The following is a 22802-nucleotide window of genomic DNA, read 5'->3' as shown; positions in this document are numbered from 1 at the left end:
CCCTCATTTAATCCATGGTGTGCACTGGAGCCAGGTTATGAGGAGGAGGAAATGCCTAAAAGGGTTTGAGGTGAGGTGCTTGCCAGTATGCTTTGTTTTGTGGTAGCAGCTCAGAGGCCACAGTTATGGATCAGGTCCCTGTTGTATTAGGTACTGTACCAATACAACAAAAAGATAGTCCCTGAGCTTAAGTGTTTATAATTTACCAGGAAAATATAGCAAATAGAAGAAAGGGAAGGTCCCTGAATAAAAGCACTCTATTATCTATGCTTACATATTGAAAAGAGTAGCGTTTGCTCTTGCTTGGATGTCTGGAGAGTCAAGAATTTTTTAATGATCCAATAAGCAAAGTATGCCTTGGGAGTGAAAGAGAAACCGGAGCAGCTGCCCAGTTTTGTATGCTTGTGGAGGGCTATTGTACAAGCAGGTAGAATGGTGCAACAAAAAAATTAATTAAAATGCAACCATTGGTCAGACAAAACTTTTAGGGCAGTTAATGAAAGACTCAACTTTCTCAGTGAACTATAGAAAAATCCATTAAAATAAATAGAGCAAAGTCTTAAAATAGTTTAGAAAAATTGACAAAAGAGCCAGTTTTCATCTTAAAAGCTTTTCTTATAGTGTAGTATTTCACTACAAGTGATTTGATCATGCAGGGATTGCTAAATAAGCATCTTATTGGAGATTCTTTGGTGTTGGGTGAATATATTTATTCCCTTTGCTTCAACAAACCAGGTTTAACAAAATCGGCAAACTGTGTACATAATTCTAATTAGTTAATTGAACTCCTAAAAAGGCAGGCTTTACCTTGTGTAAGTATACATTGGAAATTTAAGAGTAAAATATTCCTAAAAATAAAGAAAGATTACTTTAAAAAAAAAGTTTTAGTGATCAGTATTGGCACACGTTAGCCAGCTCTAGCAGTCCTCTGATAGGCACTGAACTATAGTTCTCTTTTACTCCAGTCTGCTCAATCCATGTATGGCATTCAGGCAGAACAGAATGGCATCACTGTTTTAACATGACTGCAGGATCTTTGCATGTATGACTGAATAGCAGTTAGCCAAGAGGGGAAAAAAATTAAGGGTACTTGGATTCTAAATCATCCAGCTGGGCCCTGGCTGTCAGCTCAGTTTGGAAGTCAGCCATGGAGGAGAAATGGTTCATGTTGTCAAAGGATCTCTTACCCAGTCACCCTAGACCAGTGGTCTCCAACCTTTTATGCCCAAGATAACTTTGTCTGTTTTTAAGGGTAACCCAAGGGCAACCTGGACTCAACCCCACCCCTTTCCCAAAGGCCTCCCCCACTGTTGCTTGCTTTCCCCCACCCTCACTCACTTTCAGAGGGTAGAGGGTTGGGAGGGGGTGTGGGCTCTGGGCTGGGGATGAGGGGTTCGCAGTGTGGGAGGGGCCTCTGGGCTGAGCCTGGGGCATGGGTTGGCATGCAGGAGGGGTGAGGGGTGCAAGCTCTGGGAGGGGGCTCAGGGCTGAGGCAGGAGTTCGGGGTGCAGGAAGGGGCTCAGGGTGCTGGCTCTGGGAGGGGCTCAGGGCTGGGGGTTGAGATACAGCCTCCTGCTGGGTGGCACTTACCTCCGTCTGCAGTGCAGTGAGGCTAAGGCAGGCTCCACACCATTTCCAGAAGGTGCCACTATGCCTCTGCCCTTGGATGGGGGCAGGGGGAACGGTGGCTCTGCACGCTGCCCCTCTCTGCAGGCACTGCCCCCAAAACTCCCATTGACTACAGTTCTCTGTGCCCGGCCAATGGGAGCTGTGGGGGCAGTGCTTGCAGGCAGGATCAGTGTACAGAGACACTCTCCTGGGCTGCTGGGGCGTGCTGGCCACTTCCAGGAGCAATGTGGGGCTGCAGCAGGCAGCCCTGCTGCACCACAGTGGCAGGTTGTCTGGCTATGTAGACTCCTTCCTCAGGCCCTATGCTACCAGCACTCCCAGCTACCTTTGAGACACCACTGACTTCCTGAGGAAACTACAATCCATCGGTGATCTTCCTGAAAACACCATCCTAGCCACTAGGGATGTAGAAGCTCTCTACACCAACATTCCACACAAAGATGGACTACAAGCTGACAGGAACAGTATCCCCGATAGTGTCACGGCAAACCTGGTAGCTGAACTTTGACTTTGTCCTCACCCATAACTATTTCACATTTGGGGACAATGTATACCTTCAAATCAGTGGCACTGCTATGGGTACCTGCATGGCCCCACAGTATGCCAACATTTTTATGGCTGACTTAGAACAACGCTTCCTCAGCTCTCGTCCCCTAATGCCCCTACTCTACTTGCGCTACATTGATGACATCTTCATCATCTGGACCCATGGAAAAGAAGCCCTTGAGAAATTCCTCCATGATTTCAACAATTTCCATTCCACCATCAACCTCAACCTGGATCAGTCCACACAAGAGATCCACTTCCTGGACACTACAGAGCTAATAAGTGATGGTCACATAAACACCACCCTATACCGGAAACCTGTTGACCGCTATACCTACCTACATGCCTCCAGCTTTCATCCAAACCACACCACACAATGCATTGTCTAAAGCCACGCTCTACGATACCACCAACCCCTCTGACAGAGACAAACACCTACAAGATCGCTATCAAGCGTTCTTACAACTACAATACCCATCTGCTGAAGTGAAGAAACAGATTGACAGAGCCAGAAGAGTACCCAGAAGTCACCTACTACAGGACAGGCCCAACAAAGAAAACAACAGAACGCCACTAGCCATCACCTTCAGCCCCCAACTAAAACCTCTCCAACGCATCATCAAGGATCTACAACCTATCCTGAAGGACGAGCCATCGCTCTCTCAGATCTTGGGAGACAGACCAGTCCTTGCTCACAGACAGACAGCCCCCCAATCTGAAGCAAATACTCACCAGCAACCACACACCACACAACAGAACCACTAACCCAGGAACCTATCCTTGCAACAAAGCCCGTTGCCAACTCTGTCCACATATCTATTCAGGGGACACCATCATAGGGCCTAATCACATCAGCCACACTATCAGAGGCTTGTTCACCTGCACATCAACCAATGTGATATATGCCATCATGTGCCAGCAATGCCCCTCTGCCATGTACATTGACCAAACTGGACAGTCTCTACGTAAAAGAATGAATGGACACAAATCAGACGTCAAGAATTATAACATTCAAAAACCAGTTGGAGAATACTTCAATCTCTTTGGTCACTCGATTACAGACCTAAGAGTGGCAATTCTTCAACAAAAAAGCTTCAAAAACAGACTCCAATGAGAGACTGCTGAATTGGAATTAATTTGCAAACTGGATACAATTAACTTAGGCTTGAATAGAGACTGGGAGTGGGTGGGTCATTACACAAAGTAAAACTATTTCCCCATGTTTATTCCTCCGTACTGTTCCTCAGACTCTTGTCAATTGCTGGAAATGGCCCACCTTGATTATCACTACAGAAGGTTTCCTTCTCCTCCCCCCTTGCTCTCCTGCTGTTAATAGCTCACCTTACCTGATCGCTCTCATTTCAGTGTGTATGATAACACCCATTTTTTCATGTTCTCTGTGTATAACTCTCCCCACTGTATTTTCCACTGCATGCATCCGATGAAGTGAGCTGTAGCTCACGAAAGCTTATGCTCAAATACACTTGTTAGTCTCTAAGGTGCCCCATGTCCTCCTTTTCCAATTGCCTGGGAGAGTCCCCAGAATTGACGGGTTGGTGACCATTGCCCTAGACCTAAAAAGGAAGGCAGTCAGTGGTTGAATGAGGCCGCTGAAAGTTTTCAGACTTGAGACCCTCCTAGTTCAGTAGCACATAGTCCTGGTCTACACCTAAAAATTAGATTGACCAAGCTACCTTGCTCAGGGCTGTGAAAAATTTTGCAACCTGTGTGATGCCATTAGGTTGAGATATCCTTCACTGGAGAAGCAGCTAGGTCAACAGAAGAATTTTTACTCACCTAGCTACCACCTCTCAGAGGTGAATTACCTACATCGATGGAAAAACTCCTTCTGTCTATGCAGAAGGAATCCACACTACACCGGCATAGCCGCTGCACCATAGCTGTGCTGCTGTAATGTAGACATACCCATAGATTGTATCCTTCCACTGACCCCCAGATTCCTAATCTGTTTTTTTTAGATTTTAGGACCAGGAGAATTAATTACTTCTCCATATGGGGTCACATCTATGGAGGCTGCATGGCCTAAAGGAATTTTATCAAGGAATAAGGGTTGGCTTATCCCTTGATAAAGGGATAAGAGAAGACAAGGATAGAAGATAGTTAAGTCCGCTACAAAGCCAACATTTACAACCTTCTGGGGAACTCTACAGATTAAGACTACCGATGTCTTGTAATGGATCCAGACTACAATTCTCTACTTTCTAATACCCAAATGTGGAATAGAGGTCTTAAAAATGTGACAAGTAGTAGAGGGAGAAGTTTGAAATACTGTTATATATCTTTCTTTAACAGAGAGTTTTTTCCTGGTCTTTTTGAGTCAACATTTTTGATATTGTTAAATTACAGCAATAAAGCAGCAGGCCTGAACAGGAAAGGGCTAAACTTGGAACTAAAATGTGGCATGTTCCTATTAGTAAAGTATTGTATGGTTGAAAGGAAGGCAAAATTTTTTAGTGAACAACTGTTCTGAAATGAGGACCTTGTTGAATACATTAAAATATAGAAGCAAGGATTCAACTGGTTTTGTACTCTAACAGAGGTGAAAATGAAACCAGATGTTGACTAAGCATTTAACCCTTTGCACTCTATTTTTTGTGCTTCTGTTTCCAGTTTGAGGATGATCATAAGTTTACATATGATCAATTATAAATGTGTTCTTTAGTTGTTAAGTTCCAGATTCAGCTAGTTAATTAGTTTAGCAAGAAGTTATGTATGAGCTTGTGGCACCACTGTAAAAATAGAAAATAGGCTAACTGTTAAGTGGATAAATATTTCTCAAATGTTTTTTAAAAGAAAATAAAATGCATATTTTTCAAGTCTAAAGCTTTTATCCTCTGACTTCTGTTTAGTGTTAAATCAAAATGGTTCATGCTGAAGCCTTTTCTCGTCCCCTGAGTCGTAATGAAGTTGTTGGTTTAATTTTCCGTTTGACGATATTTGGTGCGGTAACTTATTTTACCATTAAATGGATGGTAGATGCAATTGATCCAACCAGGAAGCAAAAAGTAGAAGCCCAGAAACAGGTAAGACCAAATTTTCACTTTTTTTTTTTTTTACTTTCTAAGAACGCTTGTATATGCGCAGAAGCCAGTTCACCAATTGCTGAAGCACATTTAGGACAGGGATTGAAAGAACCCACTCAGTAGAAATGGGTGGGAACATTTCTCTGGCAGGTATCTAGGCCTTAGCCAGTAGCTCTCAAACTTCCTTACTGGTGACCCCTTTCACATAGCAAGCCTCCGAGTGTGACCCCCCCGCTTATAAATTAAAAACACTTTTAATATGTTTAACACCATTATAAATGCTGGAGGCAGTGTGAGGTTTGGGATGGAGGTTGACAGCTTGCAACTCCCACATGTATTAACCTCATGACCCCCTGTGGGGTCCTGACCCCTCCAGTTTGAGAGCCCATGGCCTAAGCTGTCAATCTCTGCAAAATTTAAACTTTAGTTTAAAATCAAGTTTCTAGCTCATTTGATTATGAAAACCTTCCAAATGTAAAGTGATGCAATGTTGTCTTCAAGTCTGCAGACAGCTCCAGTACCTCTTATGCTGCTAATAGCTTTGCTTAGTTAGCAGCAGGGTGAAATTAATACACTCATCAGTCTCACTGCTGCTGTTTAAAATTTTGTGGGCAGCTGTAAAAACTAAAACAGTTTAATTCTGTGCTACTGCTGCAGCTTTTGGGGAATTTGAGTTAATATAGACAGTCCTAGCAGATGTAGGATATATAGGAAGAATAATAAGAGGCCAGTATGGTTCCATCAGGAGCTCTTTAATTACCTGAAAAATCAAAAACAAATCCTACAAAGAAGTGGAGGCATGGACAAACTGCTAAGGAGGGGTACAAAAGAATAGCACAGACACATAGGAATGAAATCAGAAAGGCTAAGACACAAAATGAGTTACACCTATCAAGTGACAGAAGGCAATAAGAAGAGGTTCTTTAAATACATAGGAGCACGAGAAAGGAGGAGGAAAGTGTAAGTCCTACTTAGCGGGAAAGAAGAGTTAACAGATGACATCAAGGAGACTGAGGTGTTTAATGCTGACTGCTTCAGTCTTCCCCAAAAAAGTTAATGGTGAGCAGATACTCAACACAAGAAATATTAACAACAACAAGGGAGACTGGATGCAAGCCAAAATAGAAAAGACCAGATTAAAGACCATTTAGATATGATAGATGTATTCAGGTCTGCAGAGCCTAATGAAATTCATCCTAGGATTCTTAAGGAACTAGCTGAAGCAATCTAGGAGTCCTTAGCAATTACGTCTGAGAACTTCTGGGGGACGGGTGAGGTCCCAGAAGACTGGAGAAGAGCAAACAGTACCTAACTTTTAAAAAGGGGAACAAAGAGGGCCCAGGGAATGACAGACCAGCCTTACTTCGATACCTGGGAAGATACTGGAACAAATTATTCAACAATCAATTCATAAGCACCTGGAAGATAATAGGGATAAGGAATAAACAACATGGATTTGTCAACAAATCATGCCATGCCAAACCCAACCTAATTTTGTTCCTTTGGCAGGTTTATTGCCTGATAGATAGGGAGGAAGCTGTCTATGATAGGTCTTGATTTTAGTAAGGCTTTTGACACAGTCCCTCATGACGTTCTCATAAGCAAGCTAGGGAAATGTGGGCCAGATTAAATGATTTCAAGGTGGGTGCACAACTGGCTGAAAGGACTTTAAAAAAAAAAAAAAGTATAATCAATGGTTTGCTGTCATATGGGGGGAGGAGGCACGGCATATCTAGAAGTGTCCCACAGGGGGGTCAGTTCTGGATCAGTATTTCCATGCATGACTTGGATAATGGAGTGGAGAGTATGCTTATACAATTTGCAGATAACACCAATCTGGGAGTGGTTGCAAGCACATTGGAGGACAGGATTATAATTCAAAATGACCTTGACAAATTGGAGAATTGTTCTGAAATCAACAAGATGAAGTTCAATAAAGACAACTGCAAAGTAGTTCACTTACAAAGGAAAAAACTCTAATGCACAACTCCAAAATGGGGAATAACTGGCTACCTGGAAGTACTGCTGAAAGGGATCAGGGGTTATAGTGGATCACTGATTGAATCAATGTTGTGTTGCAGCTGCGAACCAATCGGTTTTTGGGGTGTATTAACAGGAGTGTCATATACACAAGACATGGGAGGTAATTGTCCTGCTCTACTCAGCACTGGTGAGGCCTTAGCTGGAGTATTGTTCAATTCTGGGCACCACACTTTAGGAGAGAATCAGGAGGAGAGCAACAAAAATGATAAAAGATTTAGGTCAGGTTTCCTTTGAGGAAAAACCTGAGCATGTTTAGTCTTGAGAAAAGAAGATTTGGGGGGTGGAAGGGAGGAGGATCTGATAAGTCTTCCAGGTATATTAAAAGCTGTTATAAAGAGGATAGTGATAAATTGTTCATCTCCACTGAAGTTAGGATAAGTAGTACTGAGCTTACTTAGCAGCAAGAGAGACTTAGGTTAGATATTAGGAAAAATTTGCTAACCAGATGGGTAATTAAGATCTGGAATAGGCTTCCAAGGGAGGTTGTGGAATCCCCATGATTGGAGATTTTTTAAGAAGAGGTTGGACAAACACCTGTCAGGGATGGTCTGAGTTTACTTGGTTCTGCCACAACTCAGAGGGCTGGACTTGAAGACTTCTTGAAGTTTCTTCCAGCCTTACATTTCTATGATTCTCTAGAGCAGCTAAGATGCTCTGGACAAGAGGGGAAGAGAGACAAAAGCCTTCTCAGTGGGTAGAGTGGTTGGAGTTTTAAATTTCAGTCACTAACCAGAGGCTGATAGTCTTCAAGCAGAATCTGTGGATAGTACCCTAGTACCAGTCCCACATCCTCCCCTGTTCCAGGTACTTCTGAGAAGCAGTGGATTTTGGTTTCTTATCAAGGTGTTGGCCCTGGTCCTGGGTATTTCATTCCCTCCCTCCTAAGTCTCTTGCACTATCTAAAGTTTAGTCTTTTGGTTAGTAGGTAGATAAATTTTTCAAGCCCTGGTTTAAGACAGGAAGTGAACACTAGCATATCCAACTGAAACTTTGTATTTTACATACTGCCTTGGTGCAAAGGATATCTAGATAAATGGAGTATATTTACCCCAGCGTCTTGACCAAACTAATTAGAGTTAACTCCCTTCATGGGTTCTGTGTTGATAACAAGTGGTCAGGACCACTCTCTAGCATCATTTAACAGACCTCATCTTTAATGCAAAGTTCTTTATAGTCCTATGCTGGGGCAGTGCTTTTATACAGGACAGAGAGGAGTACCCCCTACTGCAGACATCGGCAACCTTCAGCATGTGGTCCATCAGGGCAATCTGAAGGTGAGCTGCGAGACATTTTGTTTAGGTTGACTGTCTGCAGGTATGGCCCCCTGCAGCTCCCAGTGGCCATGGTTCCCTGTTCCCGGCCAATGGGAGCTGTGGCCACCACCCATTAATGTGCCTCAGCCCTGTTCTGAAGGACTGAGAGAGCAGGATCTTTATGCCTTTTCAGTCTTGGATGTGTCTGCTGTGACTGACACTCAGAGTATTTTTAATGTAATTTTTTGATGTGACATTTGTCAGAAACTGAGACCATGAATTGGCTTCATATAGGCCACTGAGTAGATAGACAGTAATGCCTTTTTATTGCAAAGGACTCAAGCCATATTCAACAAATGACTTCCTATCTCATTTCTAGCTCCTAACTTCCAACCCCCAAAATAGCAACTTTTTAAAAACAGATTTTAAACTATTTAACCATTTTCTTTTTCTAATGTTCATGGCTTCTGTTCTCTTTCTAGGCAGAAAAGCTAATGAAGCAGATTGGGGTGAAAAATGTCAAGCTTACTGAATATGAAATGAGCATTGCCGCACATCTAGTAGACCCTCTTAGCATGCATGTAAGACACTATATTCACGGTTCATTTTCCCCCTATTATTCCTATAATAAATATGGCACTTTATATGTGTATAAAACAGAGTGAAACATGGAAGCTCTTAAGTGTCATTAGTAGTCAAATCTATCCTTCAACTAGGAATTATATTTTCATAAATGTAGAACTTTGAAACGTTAAAAGCTCATCATTGTCAGAATGTATCCAAGTGGAAAATAATTTTCCACCAGGAAATCTTAACAGCATCATAGAGAGAGCTGCATTTTGTTACATTATTCATAAACTTAATTAAATTTACATGGTCTTGAATCTGAGATTTCATACTGCCTTTTTTTCTTTTTTCTTTTTTTAAAAAAAGATTCCCTGGAGGCCATCTAGGAATCAGGGTTATGTTTGCTGGCTGTGGGTATGATACATTCATTAACTCCCCCTCCCCCCCATACTGTTTTTGTACATCAGGTAACCTGGAGTGATATTGCAGGTTTAGATGATGTCATTACAGATCTGAAGGACACAGTCATTTTACCTATCAAGAAGAAGCATTTGTTTGAGAATTCAAGACTCTTGCAGCCACCAAAAGGTAAGGAGAAAGCATTCTAGATCAGGGGTTCTCAAACTAGGGGTTGGGACCCCTCAGGGGGTTGCAAGGTTTTTATATGGAGGGGTCGTGAAGTGTCAGCCTCCATCCCAAACCCTGCTTTGCCTTCAGCATTTATAATGGTGTTAAATATATTAAAAAGTGTTTAATTTTTTGGGGGGGGGGGGGTGTCGCACTCAGAGGCTCTGTGTGAAAGGAGTCACCAGTACAAAAGTTTAAGAACCACTGTTCTAGATATAATTTGTCCGTGGTTTTTTATTAAAGAAAATTGTAATGACTAGGACAAAAAAAAAATTTTACTTTTATGCTTTCAAGATGACTGTTCCAGACAAGTTGGATATTAGTAATGATGTACCTTGTGTTAAGGAGAAAGGTCAAATCGCAACCTGATATTTAAAGTATAATTCCTCAGAATGGTATTTGTCTATCACTTTAATTATGAGGATCGACATTATAGAATGACCTCATTGCTTATTGCCATTTTGTGAGATAAACTAAAAACAAACAAATGGCCAAGATCTTTGCACTACTTCACAAACAGTCTTCTCCGTTATTGTATGATGCAGCGTTTCCCTAACTGTGTTCCGCACAATGTGAATAGGTGTTCCGTGAAAGAATCTAGAATTGATTTTTGTACTACTTTGTATGTGCTTTCCAGTTAGAAATTGTCAGTTCAAGTTATTTTAAATTTGTATTTTTGCTTTGTTTTATAAAATATATTTGAGCATAAATAACGCAATTTTTTATTTGAAAAGAAAACGACTACAAAATAATATTACAAGTGTTCTGTAATAGGCTAAAAAGTGTTCTGTGGCCAAAAAAGTTTGGGAAACGCTGGTATAATGTCAATTTTTATTGAAGTCGTATCCATGCATGTTCTACCAATCCAAATACACATTTTCAAGAGACATCCAACTTGTGCATTAATTCTGGATTTCTTCTTGTTTTCTTCTCTTTACATTTCATTTTGTTCTTTTTGAGGAGATCAGATATAGCTCTATGGTATACGCTAGGAAATGTTTCCACACTTTGATAAGGATACCACTGCACTGATAGAAACAAAGGCCTTAAATGTGAAGACTTACTGCAAGCTAATTTTGCAGGTCCCTTTTGACTGTTCTGGACCCAGATCTCCAGTAATCCAGGCAATAAGGGAATGCAAGTGTGAATATGTAGATCCTTCATCCCTCCTTCTCTAGTGTTTAGCTAGATAAGTTCTCTGCCAACTCAACACAACCTGAGAGAGAAAAGGTCAAATCTGCTCTTATTTATAGTATTGTAAATTTGAAGAGTCTCCACTGAAGTTCTTAGTCACAATTGTTTTATGCTCATGTACACGAAAGCAAACTTTGGATCTAAATTGTTAGATAGGAGGACAAGAGTACAAGGCTTATTTTCTATTGACAAGATCTTTTCCATCTTTTCTTTGTATTATATGAAAGCCTTCTTTGTATAATTAATTACTGTGTACATCTATCAGTTGTACCCTTAAAACATTCAATTCTGTTTTGTTTGGAAATAAATGTTTCAGTTTTATACAAAATATTGTCCACTTGTTAAAAGTTCATCTTGGCTGGAAAATTGGTGTTCGGTCATGTGCTTCAGTAAGATGAAGAAAGGACTATTTATGTAGAACTTCCAAACAGACCACGCTCCTTAATTTTATCAGTCATTTAAATCATGAAGATGGGAGATGCATCTCTTAAGTAATTGTCCTTATGTAGATGTAGAAAGCCTTAAAAATATTTAAATTAAGAAAAAACTCACTCACCAGATTCTGCAGCTGTGTTTATAGAGAACCCATTTACGTCTAACAAAATAAGAAAACGTATTCACTACAGGAAACTAATGAATTGTTTGACTAATTTTAGGGGGAAGAAAATTAGTGTATGTACTTCTAAATAATATGCATGGAATTTTTAAAAATGCTTTTAAAATAACCTTTATGGATTTCCCTACCTCATTACAGATTTTTTTTCATAAGACTTTTCAGGAAGGTAGAGTGACTATAAACAAAGCCCTAGCAAATGCCCCAATTAAGCAAACTGAAAAAGATCTTCTTTGCCCACTAGCTTTTCAGTAATGTAGAGTGTAACTAATAAACTGATAATAGGCACAAAACAAAGCTTCAGATGTTTAAGTTTCTAAAATGAGCTGTTATGTATTAACTCTTCACTAAGAATAGAAGGTAAAGCAGTCTTGAATAATTTGAAATTATTGCTTTTTTATATTAAGACAATATAGTAATTGTAGTACAATTATGTACATGGAGTTTGGTGGTAGTTACTGAAAGGTACTCTGATGCTAGCCTTAGGGAAATCTAGATAGAATAAGAGTTCATACATGGCTATGTTAGTCACACTGGGGTCTTTCCTTCCTTTCAGTGACCCTAAAACTTTAATACTGTTGTTTTTCAGGAGTACTTCTCTATGGCCCTCCAGGTTGTGGTAAAACTCTGATTGCCAAAGCTACAGCAAAGGAAGCAGGTTGTCGATTTATTAATCTCCAGCCTTCAACATTGACTGATAAATGGTATGGGGAGTCTCAGAAACTGGCTGCTGCTGTCTTCTCCCTTGCTATAAAACTCCAACCTTCCATCATTTTTATCGATGAAATAGGTAACATACATGCTTTTTTCTTAGTCATAGAAATGCAACATTAAACTTTAAGTGTAAGTTGATGTGTCTGATGACACTAATTCTGAGAAAACATTTGTATTAGCATACAGAATAAAATGGTAATAAAACAAGATTTAATAGCGTAAATAGTATTGAAGAGCATCCATGGCAAAGTAGAATGTCTCATATTGCAGAAGTCCTATGATAAGACTTAAATTTTAAGTTAAGTTATCCCTATATAATGTCTTTCATAACGAGCCTTTCCTTAAAAGCTTATCCAGCAGTAGTAGTTACTGTTTGTGAATTTACACCTGGGGTTAGTTATAGGAGAAACAAGACAGTGAATGGAAATTCCCAGTTTGAGTGTCAATTCTGGAAATACATGTTGGTGGGGTACAGCACCACTGTTCTTTCTCTCTCTACGGGGCTAAGTAGGACCTTTAGGAAGCTCATGTTTAGAGAGGAAAGGCTTTCCTGAAATACCTAGTTATCTTTGAAGGCCTGGGCAGATTAAACTAGCCCTTCTACTGGTAGAATGTTGAGGAAGCTAAGGGCTTGGAAATAGAAGACTGCAAAGAAATGGGTGGTTAGAATTAACAGAACAGTTGTATGGTACCTATGAGAAAGACAGCTGCCTCGTCCCAGACCTCCCCACATATCCGTTCGTCTCTTATAATTACTTTCCTAGCAAATTGGGAATAAGTTGGTCATAAATGTAAACTAATTTCCTGACTAAACTTCAGACTGCTTCCAATGAAAAAGTCAGAAGCAACAAAAGACCTAAGCAGCTGAAGAGGGAAGCAAAACAAAATCTAGCCCAGGATATCATAGCACTGAATGAATCCTGTCTGCTAAGTTCTATCTCAATGGATATGTGTGTCCTCTCTAAAGATGTATGGGATATAAAATCCCCAATGATTCACTCAGGAGAAAGATAGTATCCACTTTAGAAGCTGCTCCATACCATATTTAAATTGGCCCCTGTAATGGGGTTCACTCACCATGAGGCTGCTCTGAGGATTAGCTCCATGGCTAATGGCTGCTCTGGAGATTAGGTCCAGGTCTGTTGCCCCCCCTCTCGATAGTGGCTCAAACAGTTTCCCCTCTTGTTCTCTCTGTCTCTGGAACTCGGGTGCTCCCTCTTCATGACTCAACCATCTGGCCAAGGTCACTATGTAGTCCTTCCCTTCCAGGCTGTCAAAGCCCCACTGGATCAGCTGTCTTCATCTGCTCCAGATAGTCTTCCAGTCCACAGCCAGGTTCTGTGTCACTTTCCCAATGGCTGATAGAGGAACCTGGCCCAGCCTGCTTCTCTGGTCTAGTAAACCCAGAGAGCAGGGGAGTCACAAGAGAAGTAGGAAGGAGTCCAGGGAAAAAGCAACAGGTAAATAGCAAACAGACCATAGTTGCTGACATAGAGTCCTGGGACTGGAACCCAAACTCCCTCCTTCCAGGCAGTACTACCTAGCTCTGTAGCTTCAAAACACCTCACTTCACTTTCAGCCCCTTTTCACTGCCAACTTCCTGACTTTATATCAACCCTGCATGTTCCTTGTCAGTGGGGCTCCATCATCAATCAGCCTTTCAAGCACTGGCTCTCCCCCAGGTGCAGCCTATCAGGTTAATTGACCTCACTTAACCTGCTCTGCTTTGTGTGGGGTGGACATCACCATGGACGCTATCTGCCATTAGATATTGAAAGGGCCCATCAGATGCCTAGTGCTAAAAGGCAGGAGTCTGACAGGCCCAGACCCATCATCTTCAAGCTGCAGAAGTTCAAGGTTAAAATAATGTTAATGAATGCTGCCAGAAAAGCTAAAACCTTATGTATAAGGGCCACAAAATTTCTCTTTTTTTCTGACTTCTCCTCTGATCTTAGTAAAAAGAGCCCTACATTCAATGGCATACAGCAGATCCTATGGGGGATTACTGTCAGATGCAGCATCAAGTACCCATTCACCTTCACTGTGGATTTAGCAGGCTTCACAAGATTTTGCAAACGCTCCTCTGAAGTTTGGCAGACACTTCAAGTCTGGCGGACTGAAACCAGATTTGACCAAAAATAGCAGATTTTTTTTTTCATCATGAAAAGCGTACCTCAACAAATTTAGAAATCAGTTTGTTTTCCTAGGTATCCTTGTGAATATGCTAATATTCACTTATATAATCTTCCAATTTCGAGCAGATAACCAGCTAGGCTGAACTCTTCTGTTGACCACCTTTTGGAACTGAGCAGTAGCAACTGTGTAGCACTGCAGAGAGTAACAGATTAACACTAAACTGGGTGATATAGAACTATCTACTGATTGTAGTATTATCTGCACTGATCGTCACAACTTGCACAGCTAGACAGAACCTCTTCACTAGAACCTCTTCACTGATGGATCATGTTATGGTAATCACAGATCCCTTGGAAGAATCCATACTCCTGATATGTAATCTTAAAGAGCACTAGTTATTCAATATGTGCAGGGCATCTGACATACAATTAATATGAAACTTTTTTATATTTATTTAGATTTTGTAATAATTTCTATTTGATTTAGCAAATTACTTAAATATATTTGTGTTTAGAATATTATTAGATAATATAGGACAGGCAGGAGCAGAGGGAACTGAAGCAGTCAGGGATCTGAACATGCCCACATTGGCTTATTTTAAGTCTGTGGAGTTTTTTTGTTTTCTGTTACAAATATGCTTTGGAAGACACATATTTAACTCTAGATCTTTTTGTATACCTGTCACTCTTAGGTTCAGTTGAAGGCAAAAATTCATTCAAAACTAACCAGTATTTAATATGTATAAACACAGATGATAGCCTAGAGATGTGGTATTACAATATCAGTGAGGACATACGTATCTTTAGAGTAAGGTTATACATCTTAAAATTAGGGTAGTCGATTAATCGCAGTTAACTCACGCAATTAACTCAAAAAAATTGTAAATAAAAAATTAGTTGCTTTTTTAATCGCACAGTTAAGCAATAGAATCCCAATTCAAATTTATTAAATATTTTGGGAAGTTTTTCTACATTTTCAAATATATTGAGTTAACTTACAACACAGAATACAAAGTGTACACTGCTCACTATATATAATTATTTTTATTACAAATATTTGCACTGTAAAAATGATAAACAAGAAATATTTTTCCGTTCACCTCACACAATACCATAATGCAGTCTCTATATCATGAAAGTGCAACTTAAAAATGTAGATTTTGTTGTTGTTGTTACGTAATTGCACTCAAAAACAAAACAATGTAAAACTTTAGAGCCTACAAGTCCACTCAGTCCTATTTGTTGTTCAGTCAGTAAGACAAACAAGTTTGTTTACAATTTATGGGAGATAATCCTGCCCGCTTCTTATTTACAATGTCACCTGAAAGTGAAAACAGGCATTTGCATGGCACTTTTGTAGCCGGCATTGGAAGGTATTTACATGCAAGTTATGCTAAACGTGAAACTATGAAATACTTTTGCAGTTTAGTATGTATTAGTCCCTGATACTCCTAGGTTATGCCCTATATGACCTCTAGGGGTTCAGTTTTGGTTTGTGATTTTGTTTGTTCCAAGTTTTGCAAATAATGAACGCTGAATTTTTTGTTATTTATATGCTATTTCCATCCTGTGCATGTATTTATATATATATATATATATTTTTATAAAAAACAATAAAAATAAAGTTAAAGAATTAACAGAACAAATGAGAATGGGGAAGGAAGAAGAAAGTTTAAAAAAACCAAAAATCTATATAAGGATTAGGGAGAAAGCAGAGGTGCTATTTATTAGGAGCATGAGGATTTGTCTTTTTAACTTTGAAGTCATGAATCCATACCAAAGTGAAACAAGAACACTTCATTAAAAATTGCTCATTCTCTTTTTCACCAAGCACTTCTTAAAATGACACATGGGACACTGAGAAACAAGATTCACTGTGAAACATGTAGTGAAACTTCCATTTTTCTCCAACTTCATTTTATGGTGGAGTCTTTTTTGCAAAGACAATCTATTTTCCTTCTGGAAGCACTCTTACTAACTCTTTTAACAACGGTATATGCTTCTGGAGATGATTAGTAGAGCTAGAACGCTGCATGAAAAGTGAGTGGGCCACTTTACATTAAACATGCAACTATGCTGTAATATTCTCTTTTGATCGCTTCTTAGCTTGTCGTATTCTCAGAGGGAGCATGATAGTCTGCATGAGGAGCAAGGATGAAAATTCATTTTTTCACATATCTAGGAATAGAAGCTGCCTAAGATACTAATTATATATAGGAAGTGCTAGTAAGATGCCTGATAAAGTAAAACATTGGCAAATGCAGATTTTTCTCCTCTAGGTTTTCTGCAATATTTTGGGATTATTTCACAAAATTTGAGATGGTTTCATGTGATATTTCATGTACTTACATAGTGCTTAGATAATGTAACTGAGAAGATCTGACTAAAATTTCAGTGATATTCAGCTCTCTCTCCTTGGTCCTAAATTATTTTTCTTTTGTGATTACAATCTTATAAATTTGCCCTTGAGAAATATAATAGTTGCTGTGGTTGAATGTGAAGGTAAATAATGCTCATTGAATCTCTTTCATTTAGATTCCTTTCTACGAAGCCGTTCAAGTTCTGATCATGAAGCTACAGCTATGATGAAAGCTCAGTTCATGAGTTTGTGGGATGGTCTGGACACTGACTATAGTTGCCAAGTGAGTTTAAAAAAAATAAGACAAAAACTACCATAATTCTCACCGAGAAACTTAATAATTTTTTTTCTCCATTTAGGAACTAGTTAAAAATAGTCTATTGAACATAGTAGCTACCAGAGGAATTTCTCTATTTTGTTGCTGGATGGCAGAATGTGTCGGAACAAGAACCCTATGCTAATAGTCACTTCGTGCATTCATGTTACTGTGGACAATAGTAAATTATAGACACTGAAAAAAAAAAAGAAGTTTTCCCCCCAATAATACAACCACAAGATTTGAGATTATTTAAATTTGAAGCTTTATTATTTGAAACAAAATCACATGAACAGTTGTTTCAGGCTAAACTTAATGGCTAAGACAAATACAAACCACTCTTGGCCTGTCTAACTGGCAAGGAAATAAACCCACACTGTTCCTTCTGAAATTCACTTGCATGACTCCTAAATCTTAGAGGCCAGGACCCTTATTATATCAATACTCATTATAGAAAAGCCTAGACATCCTCCCTCCACGGGCCCAGCTGCTTCTCCAACAGAAGCATAATCTTTACGCTTACTGGGCTAAACTTAAAAGTTCAGGAAGCTGATATTACCAGAGCAGGAATTTTGCCTCATTTATCCAACCCTTTGTTTCTCATCTAACTTTTGGTAACAATATCAAATTAGAAAATAATAGTTGGTGCTGCTTGTAAAAAGTACTTGTGAGAGACTGAAATTCTGTAGTTTAGAGCACTTGGAGAGTGAGAGGGCAGCATGACCCCACACCATCCTATCAACATTTCTCAAATTTTACTCAGAGAAACCTTGTAAGGCTGAGAGGGGAGTTCTCTCTCCATGTCTGTTAAATGCCTGACTTCTGTACTCAGAGTGTCAAGATGCCATTTGAAGTGATAGTTTTACATGTAGAAATTAATCCATTAGGAACTAGACAGATGACAGTACTTGTTTCACATAGACCACCAAGCATTGGATGGTAATCACAATCAGATTGCACTTAATTTGGCATTGTAGAACTGTTTGTATCCCATAAAGAGGACCCTGAACTATCCAATGCCTCAGAGTACTCTTCCCGATTAGACAAGCTTTCTTTTCTCTGTTTCACTGCTGGTTTTAACTATATCTTTTTATAGTTTATAACTTTAAAATCTGTCAGAATGGCAGTCAAATTTAAAATCCAGCTTCTCATGCATCTTGAATACAACCAGTAACTTTATAGCAGAGGTTTCATACTATGATTCAAAGACATATAGGCTAAGTATAGCTGTTGACCAGCTGCTTTGCAATGAACAGAACTATACAATATGTCAATAGGATGTTAGTGCTAATAACTACACCACACAGAACTTAAAGTTAAGGGTGAGTAACCTGATGTTCCCTAAGGCACAGATTCTTCCCAATGTTTTTAACACGATGCCTCTTTAAACATTGTGAAAGTACCTTGGAAACAGTGAAATGAAGCATTCCTTTCCTTCAATAAAACATGTATCTGGTCTGTGCTTCCACTGCTGAGCCTGAAGAAGTCATTGTGGCCCCTCACTAATACTTCTTGGCACAGTGGGAGCCCCATTAGAGTAAAATATAGTACAAAACACCTGGTTGGAGAGTTTTGTGAGTTGGTTGTGAAAATATATCTAAAATATTTTTGAGAATTATTGGACATGTCCATTTTCAGGCTCTTCCCATATTGCACTTCATACTGTTCAGAAAAATCTTTCTTTAAACAATGATTTTGAAATGTCCAAAGCACTTTTAGAGACTGCCCCATATTTTTTGAGAGCTGACCATAACAATTTCTTCAAAATGTTTTACTGGTAAATATGTAGTTGGGAGTGTTATGCTGTGTCTGGATCTAAACAAAATTCCCTCTGATAGCAAGGATTCATTCCAGCTTTTATTATTGCTGTAAAATTCTTAACATTGTGAGGAAAATGTACTGAAGTCTCAGTAACATAAACAGCTGGACGTGATGAGCAACATGTAGACCCTGTTAGTTGCCTCCTGCTTCAAGAAAAGGAGAACTTGTGGCACCTTAGAGACTAATAAATTTATTTGAGCATAAGCTTTCGTGAGCTACAACTCACTTCATTGGATGCATCCGATGAAGTGAGCTGTAGCTCATGAAAGCTTATGCTCAAATAAATTTGTTAGTCTCTAAGGTGCCACAAGTACTCCTGCTTCAAGTGCACCTGAGAAGGAACAGTATTGTGCACAATGTACAGCCTTTTGTCTTACTGAAATTAAATAGTTTTTAAATTATAGACTTATTTCAGAAATTAGTTTTGAAATTTTGAGTTTTGTGTGCAGCAGATTGTCTGTACGTTTTCCCTTGCTGATGGAGATACAAGCAGTAGTGGTGATCTAAAACTCCCTTCAGGAGTTAGAAAGCTATGCATTGTGCCACTTGCATGAGGAAGCAGGAAAGGGAAGATGGATGGCAAGGAATTATTAGGGCTCCAAAATTGGAGTAGGTTGGATTGCACTGAAACAGTCTCTCCCTGTGCTGACATCAGGTGGTTCAGTACAGAACAAGAAGGATCCCATTGCAGCCTGTCTTCTTCACTGCCCTGTGCCCTAGAACTTCTCTGAGGGGGAGAGGGAATCCTTAGATGAGGGGGAGGCAGCAGATGACATCACATTCCCTGTCTTGAAAGTGGAGGAAGTCTTTTTTTGTCATTCCTGCTGTTAGAACAGATGTTCATCTGCTATGTTGTAAGAAAGGGGCAGAGTTTCTCTAGGGACACAGAAGAGAAAAGAGTAGTTATTGAACTTTACAATGTAATCTCTAATTAACTTTACTTTTTTTAAAAAAAAAATCTATATTGATTTCAGCCTGTCCCCAAGCTTCCCTTTGCATGAATGGTGATATGTTTATATTCATACTTAGAATATGAGGCTAGATTTTGGCCTCAGAAAAAAGCAGCCAGATCTGGTCATCTTTTTGTCTTGTGTAAGGAAAATATCCAGATGCCATAGAGCTGATTTAGTGGCTATGTTGTGCATCTGTTGTGTTCCCAGAGGAAAGGTGATGTGGCCAGGGCACCTGTATGCCCAGGTGGTTTGCCTGCTGCCAAAAAGACCGCTGGAGCCACCAGCAGAGAGAATTGTTGGATCCAACTTCAAGCTTCTCTGACTTTTGCAAAGGTACGGCCTGCCATCTGGCTGGCCCCAGGAACAAGTAATAAGTGTGGTTTTCACCTCCTGATGCTGTGTCATGTGCAGACCAGAGAATCTGACCCCTTATCTACTTCTATATGTGGTCTACTAAATATTGTTGGACCATTTATTAAATGAACCTTTCGCTTACAATATTTTGTTGAACAATTGAATAATTGAATAATTTTGTTGAATAATTTTTTTAATGTCTCCTTACCATCTTGACAGGTTTCAGAGTAGCAACCGTGTTAGTCTGTATTCGCAAAAAGAAAAGGAGTACTTGTGACACCTTAGAGACTGCTGTCTGGTAACTTGAGCCACAATTTTGTGCCTCTAGATGGCAGCATCACCCTAACCCATGAAAGCAACATAGCTCTGATGCATAGCTCTCAACTTGCCAACAAGTTGTGGGGCAAAGATCCAAAATGAGAGAGCTAAAAACAACAGGCTTTTAGGAATCTAAAATTATATGGGATTAATTTCTTTGACATTTATGTTTTTTGTGAGCATTTGCAATGTACATAATTTACAATAACAAGTGAGAAAATGATATGTGTACACTATAGGTAACTTTGCTTTTAAAATGACAGTCGAGGTGTAGTCCAAAGATGTAAATGTTGTTCCTGTCTTAAATATGGATTATAAAATAAGATGCATTCATATTACATTAAATGAAACCTTTGTAAAGCTTCCTGTAGCTTCACATCCAGTTAATAATACAAAAGTAGTTAGCTTATTTTGGCTTTTCAGCTGTTTAGTTTTTTTAAAAATCAGACATTCTTTTTAGTGAATTTAATGCTTGTGAAAAATGCTATATTGCTAGTCCTGGAATCCAATCTGCTTTTTTATTTACATAGCAAAAGAGAGAGTGCTTCCTCATGCTACCCTACCAAAATGCCTCCCATTGTTAGTTCTGGAGAGAACTTGTCCACAGAGTCCAAATGTTAGTGACCAAAATTGTTATATTCTGCCTGTTGACTTGGACTGAATTTGAATTTGCAAACTAGAGGTGAAAGGCTCAAAATACTTTGAACTAACTAGTCTGCTTCCAGCTGTTTAAAATAATCTCATAATATGTTTGTTTAAATCTTGCTGCTAGAGCAAGTGTCAGAAAGCTTGACACAACTTCTCTGTAGGCTGATTTGCTTGATGGAATGTAGAACAGCTACCCAATTTGGCTTGTGAGTTTTGTGAACCCACATTATGATGGTTCTTGAAATAATTTCTCTCTGCTATTTAATCTTTCTGTTTTTCTGTATTAAGGTGATAGTGATGGGAGCTACCAATCGCCCTCAGGATCTTGACTCTGCCATTATGAGAAGAATGCCTACGAGGTTTCACATTAACCAACCAGTGAGTCAGAGCAAATTGTCTTAAATAATGTTGGGTCGTTTGCCTAGTGGATTAGCAATAGGTATGTACTGTACCAAATGAGAGACCTACGTCTTCACTGCCCAGGCAAACAGCACCAGAGAGGATTGTTAAGGTTTGTTTTCAGTTTCTCACAAGTACAGATAATTTTTGCTTTTTAGGGTGAAATTTCCCATGAGAAACTCAAGACGTACACATTTTAGCTGGAACCAACTCATTGTGCCACCAGCAGCTTCGAAACCCATTTCCTGCACTCATCCTGTACAATGGAGTTGGTGCATACTTTCCATTCTGCCCATCCACATCAAGGGGAGAGCAACTAAAAGCATTGATACCCCTGCATGCAAATTTATGTACACTTCTGTTCAATTTTTCTTGAAGTTGTTGCCAGTTATCTTTGACTATAAGACCAAAGGTCAGCATATTTTAGCTCAGGGGTTGTCAAAATATATCAGACTATGTTTCCATCATGGTTAGACTTGGCAGCTGTTCAGCCACCTAGAGCTATCAGAGAACACTCAAATTCTACCAGATGCCTACTCAATGTTCCTGTTACTGATATAAATAAGGCTCTTGTGTTCTCTGTACTCACATAGTTTAACTCCTTCAACTTGGTTTCTTCATCTGATGCCCAGCCTGGAAAGTTACTACTACCCATTAACCTCGGAGACGGGATCCATACGGGTGATTCTGAAACAGGAATAAGTTACTTACTGTGGTTCTCTGAAGTGGGAAAGGTGAATAGCAAGTGTGGATCCATGTGGGCAATCATCTCAGTCTTTTGTAGAGGATTCTTTTAATTAATGAAAGAAACCAAAGGATGTTTGGGGCCGTTTTCCCCTTTGATTCCATCAAAATGCTGTTTGGGATGATGTGTGAATCACAGTGGAGAGTACTCTGGAAATTCCAAGTTCTTTTGCCAGAGTACATTTACCTCAAGAGTGCGGTTCAGTATGGACAGTCATCTCTGAGCACCACAGTTACTATGGCAAGTAATTATTTTCCCTCGGGGTAGCTTATTAATCCAAAATAAACAAGGGGAATTGGCAGCTGTGAATACCCAAGGCCACTCTGTAGGTAAGAAAAAGGTGTTTGTAGGGCTTGGGGATGCAGCAGCCAGAAACTCCTAAGTAGGCATTGAAGCATATAATAAAGTATTCCGCAATTTGCATTTAATCAATTCAATTTTTATAATTGGAAGTGGATTTAAATGGCATAAACTTGTTCATTAGCACATATGAATCAGTTTTTTCAACACTTACATTTTGCAAT

General features: G+C 39.5%; 1 protein-coding gene across 7 annotated transcripts in view; it reads left to right on the top strand.

Moving 5' to 3' along the window:
• The window catches only part of ATAD1 (ATPase family AAA domain containing 1), a 53369-nt gene that overhangs the window by 25777 nt on the left and 4790 nt on the right, over nucleotides 1-22802 (top strand). For 5 of the 7 annotated variants that reach the window (XM_043519127.1, XM_038410644.2, XM_043519128.1 and 2 more), the window contains 6 exons: nucleotides 5046-5219; nucleotides 8998-9096; nucleotides 9550-9670; nucleotides 12106-12306; nucleotides 16901-17007; nucleotides 21423-21512. In XM_043519127.1, coding sequence (XP_043375062.1) covers nucleotides 5058-5219; nucleotides 8998-9096; nucleotides 9550-9670; nucleotides 12106-12306; nucleotides 16901-17007; nucleotides 21423-21512 — 780 coding nt within the window. In that variant the 5' untranslated portion in view covers nucleotides 5046-5057. Of the gene's footprint in view, nucleotides 1-5045; nucleotides 5220-8997; nucleotides 9097-9448; nucleotides 9671-12105; nucleotides 12307-16900; nucleotides 17008-21422; nucleotides 21513-22802 lie in introns of those variants that run through there. The other 2 variants (XM_038410646.2, XM_043519130.1) reach the window with 2 other exon arrangements.

The sequence above is a fragment of the Dermochelys coriacea genome, chromosome 7 (genome assembly GCF_009764565.3).
Source record: "Dermochelys coriacea isolate rDerCor1 chromosome 7, rDerCor1.pri.v4, whole genome shotgun sequence".
NCBI classification, from domain to species: Eukaryota; Metazoa; Chordata; order Testudines; family Dermochelyidae; genus Dermochelys; species Dermochelys coriacea.
This window is presented reverse-complemented; position numbering and strand designations above follow the sequence as displayed.